We start from the raw sequence: 15,962 nt of genomic DNA on the forward strand, positions 1-15,962 counted from the left end.
TAAGGATCATGGGCCATTTATTGGTCGTGGTTGTGATCGCCGTAAGGATCACGAGCCATTTATTGGTCGTGGTTGTGATCGTCGTAAGGATCACGGGACATTTATTGGTCGTGGTTGTGATCACCGTAAGGATCACGGGCCATTTATTGGTCGTGGATTGTGATCGCCGTAAGGATCACGAGATTGTCTCTGGGTTTGACACATTTGTGATCCGGAAACGATCATGTTCGGTAAGCCAGTCCGAGGGACGATTATCACAAGATCATGGTCACATCATGTTGGATATATTGTTGCATTGTTATTAATTGGTTAATCGTCATGATATTGTTTGTCATTATGTTTATGCTTGTTGTAAGCTTGCAAGTACATTCAATGTACTAACATGGCGTGTCATGCCAGATTTCAGGAAAGTCCCGTTGGAAAGAAGAGCTGTCCGAGTCTAGATCGTGTCCACGTTGGTGTCCCTGTGCTATGGAGTTATGCTACGACGTTGTTCCGCTGCCGTGTAGTTGTCATGATCGAGGCCCCTTTATGTTCACTAAATAATGTACATATTGTTCAGCCGCACCGTGCGTGCCGCTTGGCCTTGCTAACTATTGTAATATAAACTCTGCTCCGCTAGCATCAATAAAGCGGTTGTTTTTCTATACCAAGTTGTTGTGCATTGCCAGAAGACAAGGTCTCTGGGCTGGCAATGCATGGTAAACCGGTTACTCTGTGCCAGGGTGCCACAAGTCGACCGGGGTAATATTCTTTCTTGCGCTGTTATCACTGTTTTTTGCTGTGGCAGGATTTGGAGCAGCGCCGATATCGTCGCTTTGGTTGCTTCTCCACAGGATTATCCTCGGTTGCATCCTTCGGTTCCTCGTCGTTGTTTAATTTGGGTGTGTCCACCATGTATATATCATATGATGAGGTGGTTGTCCAGCGGCCTTTGGGCGGTGGTTCCTGTTCTTCTCCGGCATCGTCTTCCATACCGTCGATGTCTTCGGAGTCGAGATCAAGCATGTCGGCTGAGTCGTCGACAGTGGCTATTAAGTGGGTGGTGGGTGGGGAACGAATTTCTTCGTCGTCCGCTTCCCACTCAAGCCGGACATAGTTCGTCCAAGAGTCCCCTGACAAGGAGAGAGATTTCAGTGAATTTAGCACGTCGCCCAAGGGCGAGTGCTGAAAGATATCCGCGGAGGTAAACTCCATGATCGGTGCCCACTCAGATTCAATAGGCACGGATGCGCGCAGTTCGGAGCCTATGGCCGGAGACAAGTCCGTGGGTCCGATGACACAGACCTCGTTGGAGGCGAAGTCTGTGTTCGGCTCTATGGTCGAGGAGTGTGAGGCCTCCGTGGTAGGGTCTATCCACCCGTCCTCAGAGGGCACGATCTGCTCCGGATTTAGAGCCAGGGCATCTGCAGGTGTGATCTCTCGAACACCGTCCGATGGCAGATCTAAGTCATGCTCATCGTGACTGTTCGGTACGCCTGTCATGGGTTCGAATCCGTCGAAGATCAAGTCTCCGCGGATGTCGGCAGTGTAGTTCAGACTTTCAAACCTGACCTAATGACCAGGGGCGTAGCTATCGATCTGCTCTAGATGGCCAAGCGAGTTGGCCCACAGTGCGAAGCTGCCGAATACGAAGATCTGTCCGGGGAGGAAAACCTCACCCTGGGTTGCATCGTTGTGGATGATTGAAGGAGCCATCAAGCCTTATGGTGACGGCACAGTGGAACTCTCAATGAAAGCACCAATGTCGGTGTCAAAACCGGCGGATCTCGGGTAGGGGGTCCCGAACTGTGCGTCTAAGGCTAATGGTAACAGGAGGCGGGGGATGTCGGTGTCAAAACCGGCGGATCTCGGGTAGGGGGGTCCCGAACTGTGTGTCTAAGGCTAATGGTAACAGGAGGCTGGGGACACGATGTTTACCCAGGTTCGGGCCCTCTCGATGGAGGTAATACCCTACTTCCTGCTTGATTGATCTTGATGATATGAGTATTACAAGAGTTGATCTACCACGAAATCAGAGAGGCTGAACCCTAGAAGCTAGCCTATGGTATGATTGTTGTTGATGTTGTTGTGTCCTACGGACTAAACCCTCCGGTTTATATAGACACTGGAGGGGGCTAGGGTTACACAGAGTCAGTTTACAGAGAAGGAGATCTACATCCGAATCGCCAAGCTTGCCTTCCACGCCAAGGAGAGTCCCATCCGGACACGGGACGAAGTCTTCAATCTTGTATCTCCTTAGTCCAATAGTCCGGCCGAAGTATATAGTCCGGCAGTCCGGATACCCCCTTATCCAGGACTCCCTCAGTAGCCCCCAAACCAGGCTTCAATGACGATGAGTCCGGCGTGCAGATTGTCTTCGGCATTGCAAGGCGGGTTCTTCTCCAAATCCGGCACACCCGTCATAGCGAACAGTGTCCGGCCTCCCAGTAATGTCGTACTCCTCGGCTTCTGTGCTTCAATAATGGCCCTCTCCATGTGTCGAGCGAAGACGAGAGGCCGGGGTATTTTTACATTCGCCACCCTAATCCCGTAGGCAGGCCATCTATTTGAAGAGGGGGGATCCACAGATCCAAATCACGCCATCCTCTCCCAAGCAAGCATTCCGCAGAGCGCGTCCAAAAGAGGCCATCCTATCATGACCGGTCGCTGCAGCCCTGCTCGTCGCTCCCCTAGCTCGAAACTAGTGGATTGGGAAAAGTGTTCCATCCCTCACAGCCGCCTAATAGAGCTGCAGACCAAAGGGTTCCTCCCGCCCGCATACATGGTCCCCGTCCGATCCGGACTAGCCACCTATAATGGCGGGGAGCAGGCGAAGAGATTCCCCAACCCCTCTCGGGCGGAGCGGGTATGCCTTGTCCCATATCTGCTAAGAGGCGTTGGGTTTCCGATCCACCCATTCCTCCGCGGGCTCCTGGAGTTCTACGGTCTCCAGCTGCATAATCTTACCCCCACATCCATACTGCACATCGCGGGTTATGTTGCCCTATGCGAGCTGTTCCTGGGCTATGAAGCTCATTTCGAGTTATGGAAGAGGCTATTCTGCCTCATCCCCTGCAACCAAGAGGGATCTATATACCAAGTGGGCGGAGCCGAAATATGGCGCATCGCCCAGACCGGATACCTGCCCGGTACTCCAAAGAAGGCGTCCGGAGACTGGCCCTCGGAGTAGTTTTATGTCGATGATGTTCCCCTTCCGGACCCAGTCCAGACGGGCCTTCCTGAGTTTACTAATACTCCTCTGAAGAAACGCCAAAGCTGGCGCCCCCGGAGCCCCCAGGAGGAAGATAACAGAGAAGTCCTCTATCTGATGAGCCGGATAAAGACCCTGGCCAAATCAGGATTGACAATAATCAAAGTTATGTCAATATGCGTAATAAGGGGGGTGCAGCCACTTCAATATAGGGGAAACCCATGTGGTACTTCAATGGAGAAGACGATGCCTCCCGCTGCGGTCGCAAAGGTCCGGACTCCGCCACATCTTTGGCGAGGATACCGTCCGATTTCTACAAAGGAGAATAAGAGGAGTTCCTCCGCATTAAACCGCAGGATGGATTTTCCATGTATAACCCCCGAAGCTGGGTAAGAAGCCATCTTTTACCCGACTCTGTCCATTCTTATCTTCCTTGTCACAATCATTTACCTTACCATTTCAAAACAGGAACTGAGGAAGGCCATGAAAGAGTTCAACAACCCCTCTCCGCAGCCAGAGGATCCCGGTCGGGCTCTCGATCCCGGACTTGAAGAAGATCCGGACATATCCGTGGAATTTGCCAACGGGACTTTCTACTAGGCAAGCAGTGGTGGCTCTTTAGTGGCCATCATCGTGGATTATCCCGGACTACTTCCCGTGTCGCATGTAAGTAGTGTCGGGGTCCCAACTTTCCGAAACGATTCCTTCGTTATGTCGTACCTTATGCTCTCATGCCATATTTTTACAGAAATGGCCATCAGGACGCCGCGCGGAACCCGCGGGGGCCTCTCAGCAAGAGGCACCTAGGCAAGGTAGGCTTAAAAGGAAGGCGGTTAGGACCGAGACGCAGGCGTAGAGGTATTCATTAAACTTGCCATGTGGTTTATTTGGTCTTTTTGTCGAGGCGTGACGGCTTTAATTATGTCCCGACAGGAAACGCCGGACTATATCCGGGGACCCTGCTGGCCATGCCTCCAGCAGCCAGATTCCGGGACCAGATTCACGGACGGAGGCTGATGTGGGAACAGTGCCGAACTGTCCTCCTGCGGAGGATACGGATATGCTTTCTGCCACAAATTCTGAAGTGGAGAGTGCCATGAATCACCGGCGCCGATGGGTCGTACTCCGCGGTGGTATTTTTTTCGAAGAGGCGTTCAATGCCTTCAATTCTGGACACGCGTATATCCGTGCTGCTCAAGATGGACTTGCCAGAGCAAGGGACCAGTATGTGAAGGATATACGGGTAAGAGAATTTAATAAGTATGTGTAGTAGTAGCCCCTGAGACTTGAAACAGTTGGCACAACTGATTTAAGGATCATTAAATACATAGGTTCTTGTAGAGAAGAATGCCCAGTTGTCTCAAGAGCTGGAGGAATGTAAGGCCCAACTGAAGGCCAATGTAGCCGAACCAAAGAAATCCAAAAAGGCTTCTTCTGGTAATAATTTCCTTCTACCAGTTTGTTTGTTCGGCAGGGTTTATAGATCTAACGAAAGATTCAGCAGACAATCCCAGAGGGAATCCGAAGACTGTGGGTGATAATGAGCTGCATCTGCGAAGTCAGCTGAAAGCAGGCGAACACGTGCTCACGCAGTCTATTCAGGAGAAGAATAAGCTGCAAGATGCTAACATCCAACTGAGCATCGAATTAAAAGATGTTCAGGCTCAGCTTGCGGACTCCGAAGGAGAACCGGAGGCTTCGACGTGGCATTTATAGTAAGTGCTTGAACGAACTGTAGTATAGTTCGGCGAGGAAGCATATTGACAGAGTTATGTCTGCAGGTATGTTGACGGGCCGTCCTGAAGAGCAGATGTCCAGTTCCGCAGGTGATATGCTGCAAGAGCTTTCACAACTGCACGATCGAGCTCGGCAGGTGATGCAGGGTATTGCCCAGGCCTTGTGGCCGTCCGCTTCCCTGCCAGGAGGCATGAGCGAATCTGTAGAGATGCTCAAAGGAGCACGGCGGCGCTTCTGATTATGGAAGATATCAGCTTGCCAGCAAGGTGCGAGAGAAGCTTGGGCCATGGTGAAGACGCGATACGCCAAGGCTGACCCGAACCATATGGCCAAAGTCGGACCGGTGGGGTCAGATGGACAAGAGATAGCCGTTAGTCTGGTGTATGACCAAGTAGCGTTAGCTGCAAAGTAGTCACAACAGGATTGTAAGCTAGATAGCCTGTTGGATGGTATAGAGGAAGAGTACAGCCAGTCTAAATGACTATGTAATTTGAATGGGCTCATGTACTCCCTAGCCGGATTGAAAATCATTTGTCATGGCGGACCTTTTCGCTTCAGCCCCTGGATCAGACAGTCCAGGGTGTATCCGAATACCCACACAGTTATGAAAAACCGGGGTATGTGTGGAAACTAGACGTAGGGGTCATAAGTGCTTGAACAGACAAGTACCCAACTAGTTATGTTATATTACATGGATAGTAAGAAACATCTTCCAGAGAGAATATTTCCGTTAGGGGTTCCTTTCGCTGGGTGCGCATGCATCGATGTGCATGTCCGAACTGCGAACAGAAGCGCAGGAAACAAAACATCTGGGTATTTTCGTTGTTATGAACGAGGACATCTTTTGTTCACTGACCGAATATTCCCTTAAGAACGCTAGCTTTTGGCTTCACCCAGTCTGAGGTACACATCCGGCTCAACCTGTAGTAACAATCGCAGAGGTGCTCCCCTTATGCCCTAGCCGAATTAACGGGAACGTAGGGCATAAATACAAGAGCCAGGCAACCCAGCATGGCCAAAACTTAAGTCATATCGATGCATATAGTGGTGAAGAAAAGGCACATATGGAAGAAAAATGCATATGTGGCTGGCAAGGAGCCATTAAAGTAGTTGTATTTAGCTTCCTAATAGGAAGCCCCCATGTATAGTGTGCACGCATAATGCGGCCGGAGTGCTAAGGGCATCCGTACAGTTTTAAGGTTGTATTGTAAAAAGGAAAAAGGGGGCGAGAGAGGAAGAAAGAGAACATAATTGAAGAGGCGGAGTTAAGGAGACGAACACTGAGTTCGGTGCTAGGCGTAGAATCTCCGGAGTTTGGCCGCGTTCCATGGGTTCGGCTCGAGTCTGTTATCAGATGCACTGCGCAGACGGTATGCTCCTCCGGTGAGAACTTTATCAATGATGAAGGGACCCTCCCACTTGGGTTTGAGCTTGTCCTTCTTCTTCTCGGGGAGGCGTAGAATGAGTTCGCCAATGTTATAAGTTTTGGCCCGTACTTCTCTGCTTTGATACCTTCGAGCATGTTGCTGATAGAATGTGGAACTGGCTTTAGCGACATCATGCTCCTCCTCCAAAGCATCTAAGTTGTCCTGCAGATCTAGCTCGGCCTCTTTCTCTTCGTACATGCGCACGAGAGGTGAGTCATGGATTATGTCGCAGGGTAACACTGCTTCTACGCCGTACACATAAAAATGGTGTGTATCCGGTTGTACGATTGGGTGTGGTCCGCAGCCCCTAGAGTACGGAGTCAAGCTCCTCGACCCAATGTGTGTCTAATTCCGTCAAGGATCGCACTAGTCTGGGTTTGATGCCACTGATGATGAGACCATTTTCATGTTCTACTTGACCGTTTGTCTGGGGGTGATAGACAGAGACATAGTCGAGCTTGATGCCCATTTTGCCGCACCAGTTTTTCACCTCATCGGCTGTAAAATTTGAGCCATTGTCAGTGATGATGCTGTGGGGGACGCCGTAACGGTGTACAACCCCTGAAATGAAGTCTATCACTAGTCCGGATTCGGCAGTTTTAACTGGTTTGGCTTCTATACATTTGGTGAACTTGTCCACCATGACCAATAACTATTTTTTCTTTGAGTTCCCCCTTTAAGGGGTCCGACCATATCCAGCCTCCAGACCGTGAAGGGCCAAGTTATGGGGATTGTTTGTAGGGCGGTGGGTGGCATATGGCTCTGATTGGCGAAGAGTTGGCAACCAACGCAATGTTGAACAAGGTCCTGTGCATCTGCCCGGGCTGTCGGCCAGTAAAAACCAGTACGAAAAGCCTTGCTCACGAGTACCCGAGCTGCGGCGTGGTGCCCACCGAGTCCGGAATGGATTTCGGCTAAGAGCTGCCGCCCTTTCTCTTCGGAGATGCATCGTTGGAGCACTTCGGTGGTGCTCTTCTTGTAGAGCTCTCCTTCATGAACTTTGTAGGCCTTAGAGCGTCGCACAATGCAACGTGCCTCATTTTGGTCCTTGGGGACCTCTTGCCTATTTAGGTAGGCCAAGAAGGGCTCGGTCCACGGGGCGATAACAACCATTATTTCGTGGGCTGAAGGTGTTATTTTGGTGGCAGAGCCTCCGATTATGTCAGATGGTTCAGAATCTGGGGATGTGTTCGGAGCCAGACTAATTTTACCGGACTCCCCCTCCCATGCCACGGATGGCTTGAACAACCTTTCTAAGAATATATTAGGTGGGACGGGGTCGCATTTGGCGCTGATGCGGGCGAGTATATCGGCCCCTTGATTATTTTCTCTGACCACATGGTGGAATTCGTGCCCCTCGAACCGAGCTGACATATTGAGGACGGCATTGCGATAGGCCGCCATTTTCGGGTCCTTGGCATCAAAGTCTCCATTTATCTGAGATATTGCGAGGTTTGAGTCCCCGCGCACTTCGAGGCGTTGGATGCCCATGAGACTGCCATCTGAAGACCATGCAATAGAGCCTCATATTTGGCTGCATTGTTGGAGTCTGTGTATAATATTTGGAGTACGTATTGGACCGTGTCTCCGGTGGGGGATGTCAGGACGACACCCGCTCCCAATCCGGCCAGCATTTTAGAGTTGTCAAAATGCATGATCCAATTGGAGTACGCGTCGTACTCTTTAGTGAGTTCGGCTTCGGTCCATTCGGCGATGAAGTCAGCCAGTACTTGCAACTTAATGGCCCACTGTGGTTTGTATGTTATGTCGAATGGAAGGAGCTCAATAGCCCATTTGGCAATCCGGCCTGTTGTGTCCCGGTTATTTATTATGTCATTGAGTGGTACTTCGGAGGCCACTGTGATCGAACACTCTTGAAAGTAATGTCGTAGTTTCTGGGATGCCATGAAGACTGCATACGCTATCTTTTGATAGTGTGGGTACCGAGATTTGCATGGAGTGAGGACAGTGGACACATAATAAAACGGCTTTTGAAGCTGGAGCTTGTGTCCGTCCGTCTCTCGTTCGACGGCGAGCACTGCGCTCACAACTTAGTGTGTTGTTGCTATGTATAATAGCATGGGTTCGCCAATATTTGGCGCGGTCAGGACTGGGTTTGTGGCCAAGAGTGCCTTTATTTCCTCCAGTCCGGTCGTGGCCGCGTCCGTCCACTCGAAGTGTTCGGTGCGTCAAAGAAGGCGATACACAGGTAGTGCCTTTTCCTCTAAGCGGGAGATAAAGCGGCTTAAGGCAGCCACACATCCAGTTAGTTTCTGGATCTGCTTGAGGTCTGTTGGGATAGCCAACTGTGACAGAGCTTGGATTTTTGCCGGATTCGCTTCAATTCCTCTACTGGAAACGATGAAGCCGAGAAATTTCCCGGAGGGTACCCCGAAGACACATTTCTCCGGGTTGAGCTTGATGTCGTATGTTCGGAGGTTGTCGAACGTAAGCCTCAAGTTGCCTATTAAAGTTTCGATGTGTCTTGTTTTGATGACCACGTCGTCTACGTAGGCCTCTACTATCTCGCTGATTTGTTTTTCCAGGCATGTCTGAATCATGCGTTGATAGGTTGCACCGGCGTTTTTGAGCCCGAAAGGCATGGTGTTAAAATAGATGGGGCCATATGGTGTAATGAAGGCCGTTGCGGCCAGGTCGGACTCCGCCATCTTGATCTGATTGTATCCGGAGTATGCGTCGAGGAAGCACAATGATTCGTGTCCTGCGGTGGCGTCGATGATTTGGTCAATGCGGGGGAGGGGGAAGGGATCCTTAGGGCAGGCTTTGTTGAGGTCCTTGAAGTCGACACATAAGCGCCAAGATTTGTCCTTCTTTGGTACCATTACCAAGTTTGCTAGCCAATCCGGATGTTTGATGTCTCTGATGAATCCGGCCTCGAGTAGCTTGGTTAGCTCCTCCCATGGCTTTCCGCTTAGGCTCTGAGAAGCGCCTAATAGTCTGCTTGACTGGCTTGTATCCTTTTAGTATATTGAGGCTGTGTTCGGCCAGCCTGCGTGGGATGCCTGGCATGTTTGAAGGGTGCCAGGCAAAGATATCCCAATTCTTTCGCAGGAAGTCTCGCAGTGCGACGTCTATTATGGGGTTCAACTGTGTCCCAATGGAAGCTGTCTTTGTAGGGTCCGTTGGGTGGACCTGGAATTTGACTATCTCGTCTGCGGGTTTGAAGGAGGTGGATTTAGGTCGCTTGTCGAGTATCACATCGTCTCTGTCCACTGTTGCTTGCAGCGTTGTCAGCTCTTCGGCCGCGAGGGCTTTTGATAATGTTTCCAGGGCGAGGGCGGCGGTTTTGTTTTCGGCGCGGAGTGTGATGTCCGGATCACTGGCTAGAGTGATGTTTCCGTTGGGCCCAGGCATTTTGAGCTTCATGTACCCGTAATGTGGTATAGCCTGGAAACTCATGAATGCGTCCTGCCCCGAAAGGGCGTGGTATCCGCTGCTGAACGGGGCCACTTGGAATGTAATTTCTTCGGACCTGTAGTTCTCCGGTGTGCCGAATACCACATCCAGTGTGATTTTTCCCGCGCATTGCGCCTCCCGACTAGGGATGATTCCCCTGAAGGTCGTGCTGCTTTGCTCAATGCGGCTCCTGTCAATTTCCATCTTTTTAAGGGTTTCCTCGTAGATGAGGTTTAGCCCGCTTTCGCCGTCCATGAGCACTTTAGTGAGCCTGAAGCCATTCATAATTGGACTAAGGACCAAAGAGGATGGTTCTCGGACTGTTCGGAATTTAGGTTCGTCACTGGCATTGTAAGTTATAGTCGTGTCGTTCCATGGGTTTATTGTTGCCACGTGGCAAACTTCGGCGGGGCTGCGCTGAGCTCGCTTGCGCCTATTATTTGAGGCGAAAGTCTCGAAGACTGTCAATATCGTATTGTTGTTTCCGGCGGGCTCTGCAGTATGGTTTATGTGGAGATCCTCGCCGCTTTTTGCTACCTGCTGGAGTATCCAACATGCTCTAAGGCTATGCATTGGCGCGGTATCCGGTGTGCTGTGAATTTTGCACGGCCCGTTTAGCCATTCTTCCAATACGGTTTCACGCCTTACGGCGGGCTTTGATTTTTTGGTACTTGAATCGGGTGACTTACGAGAGTTTACCCTTTTAGTTCGGACAGAGGATTTGGTGAGAGCCGGATTGTCCCAAAAGCTTGTTGGGTTTTCCAGGCGCTTTCCATCGCGCAATATTTTTGCACTATGGCCGCTAAGTCAGTGAAGTGTGCTATGTCACGGCGACTTATAGCGTTGAGAATCCCTTTGTCTGTGCAATTTTTGCAAAAGAGGGAGATTGCGTCTACCTCGCGACAATCCTTTGACCCTGTTTGTCACAAGGAGGAATCTGGCCCAGCCATGATGTACTATTTCTTGGGGCTCTTGTCTGATATGTGAAAGATTGAATAAATATGGGTGGGTGGGTGGTTTTGAATCCGAATCCTGACCCAATCTGAGACCCAGGGGCGAGGAAGTTCCCGAGCTTAACGGCTCGGGCTCTGGGATGCTGCCCAATTTGTTTGACCCGTCTCCAGATCCTAAGTTCGGGGTTTGGGTCGTGTCCTCCCGCGAGCGGGTGTTCGGCTCAGAGAGCTCGGCAATCCGGACACAGTTCGTCCTCAAAATAGAGGGAGAATTTGCATGGTGCTCCTCCACTACCGCAATCTCATGGGTGACCGGCGGAGAATAAATCTCCCTTTGGTCGGGTTTAAGCCCAATCCGATCATAGTCCGTAGCAACGCCCAGGGCGGCGATGCGATCCAAGAGCTCGTTAAGGGAAGAGAGCTCCATTGGATCCATCTGTTCGGCGAGTTCCGAACTGATGTGGAGGCAGTTTTTGATGACCTGAGAAGTCATTGTCGGCGCGACAGCCGATCGGGCGGTCATGACGAAGCCGCCCAAATGGAGAGTTTGGCCTTGGGCCAGTGCTCCTTCAGAGGTGATGTTGTCCCTGACAACGAGGCGGGCCATCAAGCCTTACGGTGACGACACAGAGGAACTCTCAATGAAAGCACCAATGTCGGTGTCAAAACTAGCGGATCTCGGGTAGGGGGTCCCGAACTGTGCATCTAAGGCTAATGGTAACACGAGGCTGGGGACACGATGTTTACCCAGGTTCGGGCCCTCTCGATGGAGGTAATACCCTACTTCCTGCTTGATTGATCTTGATGATATGAGTATTACAAGAGTTGATCTACCACGAGATCAGAGAGGCTGAACCCTAGAAGCTAGCCTATGGTATGATTGTTGTTGATGTTGTTGTGTCCTACGGACTAAACCCTCCGGTTTATATAGACACCGGAGGGGGCTAGGGTTACACAGAGTCGGTTTACAGAGAAGGAGATCTACATCTGAATCGCTAAGCTTGCCTTCCACACCAAGGAGAGTCCCATCCGGACATGGGATGAAGTCTTCAATCTTGTATCTCCATAGTCCAACAGTCCGGCCGAAGTATATACTCCGGCAGTCCGGATACCCCCTTATCGAGGACTCCCTCAGGGGACAGAATGGTTATCTATGTTCGGGCCCTCTTGATGGAGGTAATACCCTACTTCCTGCTTGATTGATCTTGATGATATGAGTATTACAAGAGTTGATCTACCACGAGATCGTAGAGGCTAAACCCTAGAAGCTAGCCTATGATTATGATTGTTGTTGGTCCTACGGACTAAACCCTCCGGTTTATATAGACACCGGAGGGGGCTAGGGTTACACAGAGCCGGTTACAGAGAAGGAAATCTACATATCCGAATTGCCAAGCTTGCCTTCCACGCAAAGGAGAGTCCCACCCGAACACGGAACGAAGTCTTCAATCTTGTATCTTCATAGTCCAACAGTCCGGTTATCCGAGGACCCCCTAATCCAGGACTCCCTCAGTGTTCGATATATCAAGACCAGGATTTCCTCTTCCGATGATTGAGAGATACACTTTGGCCCCACTCGATATTACGATATCCATCATTGCTTGATCAAGCATAGTGTCTAAGTTGTTAGTTACGGGGACATCAGAATACAATAACAAGGAAAAGAGTTTGAACCAGTAACAAGAATAACTAGGTATTGATCATAGGGATACCAAAAAGTCTCGCCTTTTTGGAAAGTATCACAAATTAGGATTTATCTACAATAATAGATTGTTCACTCGATAAAGATCGTTGTTATTATGTGAGAATTATTATGGGTGTCCAGATCCTGTTAATAATTATTGACCGGAAGTTGTTTTGGACATGTCCGAATATTATCGAACGTGTCGGGTCACACGCTTAATGACTAGTGTTCTTGTGATAATAGAACTTGGAGATGATGAAGAATGAGAGAATGGACTCCCGAAGTGTTCCTGTGATGTCGTGGAGTGTCTTGAAAGGTCCTAGAATTTTTGGCAAGGTTATGAAACTTCCGAAAGGGTCCAAAAGGTTATGGAATCTTTCAAAAATATTCTGGAGGGTCCCTAGTAGGTTGCAACCCTTGCTAGTTAAGGTGCATAGCCCATCTGGGGCCAAATTCGGCCAGAAGTGGCAAAACTTGGGGGGGAGGGGGCAGAAGTGGGCCACCCGGGAAAACTTGCTAATGCAACAGAACACACACATCTGCTGAGTTCCTCTGTGTTGAGTTGTTTCCCCGGTGACCACATCCGGGCGACTGCATGCACAGCCATTCGGGGGTGCAGACCTCTGAAGCCGCGTCCCTTGAGAACCCACACCAGACGAGGAGCGACGAGGTTCTTGGGGAGTGTTTCAGTGCGATTGTCCCCTCAAGTTCGACTACATCCTAGACGACCGTATGTCTGCTTTGACTACTTCCTCTACGAGGGACGACCATGTTGTTTCACCATCCTTGCCGAAGATGGTGTTGCGTCAGTGTCCGATGCCCTAGTATGTCCTGAACCTTTCTCGCTTGACATGTGTCTTTGATCCATATGCGTATGTGCTACGTGTTCCTAATCTGTTGGAAGTGATTTGCCAGTAATCTTATAGTGATGCTAATTTAAATTACGGTTAAAAAAACTGCCTAATTTCCTAACATATACTACTACCCTTATAACCATGCTCTGCGTATGCTTTTCGCACTGTGCATACAGAGCCCATTGTCTGCTGCAGCATATCCAACCCCGGCAGTCAACGGATAATTGGCCGCCTATACGGATGTGGACGTGATCAACAAATTGAACCTGAGCAGAAGCCAAACTTACATACAAACTCGCACGAGAGGAATGTGCTCGTTGTCTGTCTAAACAAAATAGCCGAACGGTGAGATATGTGGTGACAGGCAGGTGCAGAAGAAACATCGCAAATCAGATTCCACAGCGCATCACACGGCCAAAGGACACGGATCCGAAAGCCCGGTGAGATACAGAATGCACACCACATCCGTTATTTTATTTTAACCCTTGAGAGCTGGCTCGCCGCCATTGCTATTTCTTGACAAAGATTCCGAAGCCAGGTTTTGTTTGATTTATTAGTAGGACTACTGAGCTATCCATCCATCCACTAGGCTAGCGCGGGAGGCACCGTGCAGCATCACGGAGCACCTGCGGCCGCGGAAGACGCCAGCCTAGCGCGCCTCTGGCACCACGGTCGCCCGGCGGCGCTGGAGCCTCTTCCGGGAGCGCATGAATGAGTCCATGTGCTGCATCTTCAGCTGGTGGTGGAACTTGTTGATGAACTCGTCAGCGCGAGCGTCCACCTCGCAGCCGGCCTCCTCGATCTCCACCTCCGACGCCGGCTCCTCCGGTTCCGCCACCAGGGGGCGGCGGCACTCCGCGTCCCTCCTCGTCGCCCGCCTGCGCTCCTCCACCTCCTTGGTGTCCAACTCGGCCACGAAGTGCGCGAGCGCCGGCTTGTCGCTCGCGGACATGCGCAGCCGCGTCGGCAGCCGTGGCAACTCGGCCTCGACCGCCGCCTCCGACATGCTCCTCTCCATGTGCGTGTGCTCGTCGTGCTCACCCTCTTTTGTAAACGCGTCGTGCTTACCCTGATCCTCCGGCTCCATCTGGAGCGGCGGCGGTTGCTCGTCGGGCTGTCCCAGATCCAGTACTCCGGTCACCGGGGCCTCAGGGGCGGGAGCGGTGAAGTGGGGCCGGTCGATTGCCATTGAATCCCCGAGGGATAGGCTCCTCCTCTCGCCGACAGCCCCGGCCGGAGCGCCTTCTCCGCTCCCCGCCGAGGACGTGGCCCTGGAGGTGACGAATATGGTGGCGACGATGAGGTGTAGCACGAGGAACAGCACCCATGGGGTGAACCACCCGTGAACGGTGTTCCACAGCGCAGACATTCCCGCCTCCTGCATTGCGCCGCTTCTTTTTCTTCTTCGGCGAGTGGGGTTTGGGTTTTTGGCGTTTTGGGGGAGAGAGGCAGAGGTGGGGAAGGGGAGATGGTGGGGGCCTAGTGCGGGCGTTGGCCATTTAAAGGTGGGAGGAGAAGCGGACAGTGTAAGGCCAGAATGTTTTTCCTTCTATTTATTTCTTTTTGCTGAAATGAAAAGGAGGGTTTTATGATAAGCCAGTTTTCCATCTCCATGGCTGTGTACAGCTTTGTTCATTGGCTTCATTGCATATTTGCTCCTTGGTGAGTGGTGCAAAAAATACAGATGCAAGGATGCATAGTTTGTCGGACGAGGCCACACGTGGATGCTGATCCAGTAAGTGTGCTTTCGGCGCTTGGCCGGACGCGAAAAAGGGGCGCCGGTTTTAATGTAAGAGATACATCGATGAGAGTCTTATGAATCGATAAGTGTCAATCGTGTATACAGCTTGGCATTGTATTAATTGCTGAAACTGAAATCCATGTCAGATTGTCATCGTGGAACACGTATGATAGACGAGTGATTATGAACCATGTGGATGGGCGGGACCTTAATCGAGAAGGTTTCGTGCCGAAATGCCCTCTTTAGGATGGTGCGACACGTGCAGGCTGATCTAACAAGTGTTTTTGGAGTGCCTATACGGGTCCAAAAGGGGCTGCAAGTTTTGATGTTAGAGATGCTTCTATGATGATTTTGTGGATATACGTAACATTGTTGGTATGACATTTCATTACTGCAGGGAAGAATTCTACACACACGTTTATGGGATGGATAAAACTAAAATTTGTGATAAACTATCATTGTGAAATATATCTTATTACGTGGGTAATATGGAATGTAAGGAAGTTAAAGACCCTTGTCCTAAAGGGGCCGTGCAAAGAAGAAACCCTCCTTGTCCTTAGGGTTGTGCTACACGTGTATATATAGGAGGGATTTGCAGGAACCCGATAGAAGGTCTGCCTGAGGGCCCACAAGGCCCAGTGATGGGGTGAAGCACAAAGGAGAGGATAAGCACATATCAATCATCTTCACCTCCAAGTTGGTGGCAGTGGCCACCTAGATCGCATCTCCCTCTGTAAAACCCTAGCCTCCAACTGTACATATGGGGAGACTATGGAGCTCTCATCCCATTTGTTCTCAGATAAACCAACTCTCGCTAGCAAACTCAACCACATCAATGTATTGCCTCGCACAAGGTATCCCTCCACCATGAATAACAAGAAGGATGTAGGGTATTTCTCTCCGGAGGCCTGAACTTGGGTAACTTGTGCATGGGGGCTCTGTCCCGATACTTCAGA

At 50.6% G+C, this 15,962-nt stretch overlaps 1 protein-coding gene across 1 annotated transcript; it reads right to left on the minus strand.

Moving 5' to 3' along the window:
- Positions 1-13,709: 13,709 nt before the first annotated feature.
- On the minus strand, positions 13,710-14,718 carry LOC119340852. Its single transcript, XM_037612761.1, has one exon. The coding sequence runs from the start codon at positions 14,647-14,649 to the stop codon at positions 13,915-13,917; it is 735 nt and encodes a 244-aa protein (XP_037468658.1). The 5' UTR covers positions 14,650-14,718; the 3' UTR covers positions 13,710-13,914.
- Between the last annotated feature and the right edge of the window lie 1,244 nt (positions 14,719-15,962).

The sequence above is a fragment of the Triticum dicoccoides genome, chromosome 7B (assembly GCF_002162155.2).
Source record: "Triticum dicoccoides isolate Atlit2015 ecotype Zavitan chromosome 7B, WEW_v2.0, whole genome shotgun sequence".
In the NCBI taxonomy this organism is placed as follows: domain Eukaryota; kingdom Viridiplantae; phylum Streptophyta; class Magnoliopsida; order Poales; family Poaceae; genus Triticum; species Triticum dicoccoides.

Excerpts from the sequence above, each read along its gene's own strand:
- LOC119340852 (XM_037612761.1), bottom strand. The coding sequence starts at position 14,649 with ATGCAGGAGGCGGGAATGTCTGCGCTGTGGAACACCGTTCACGGGTGG.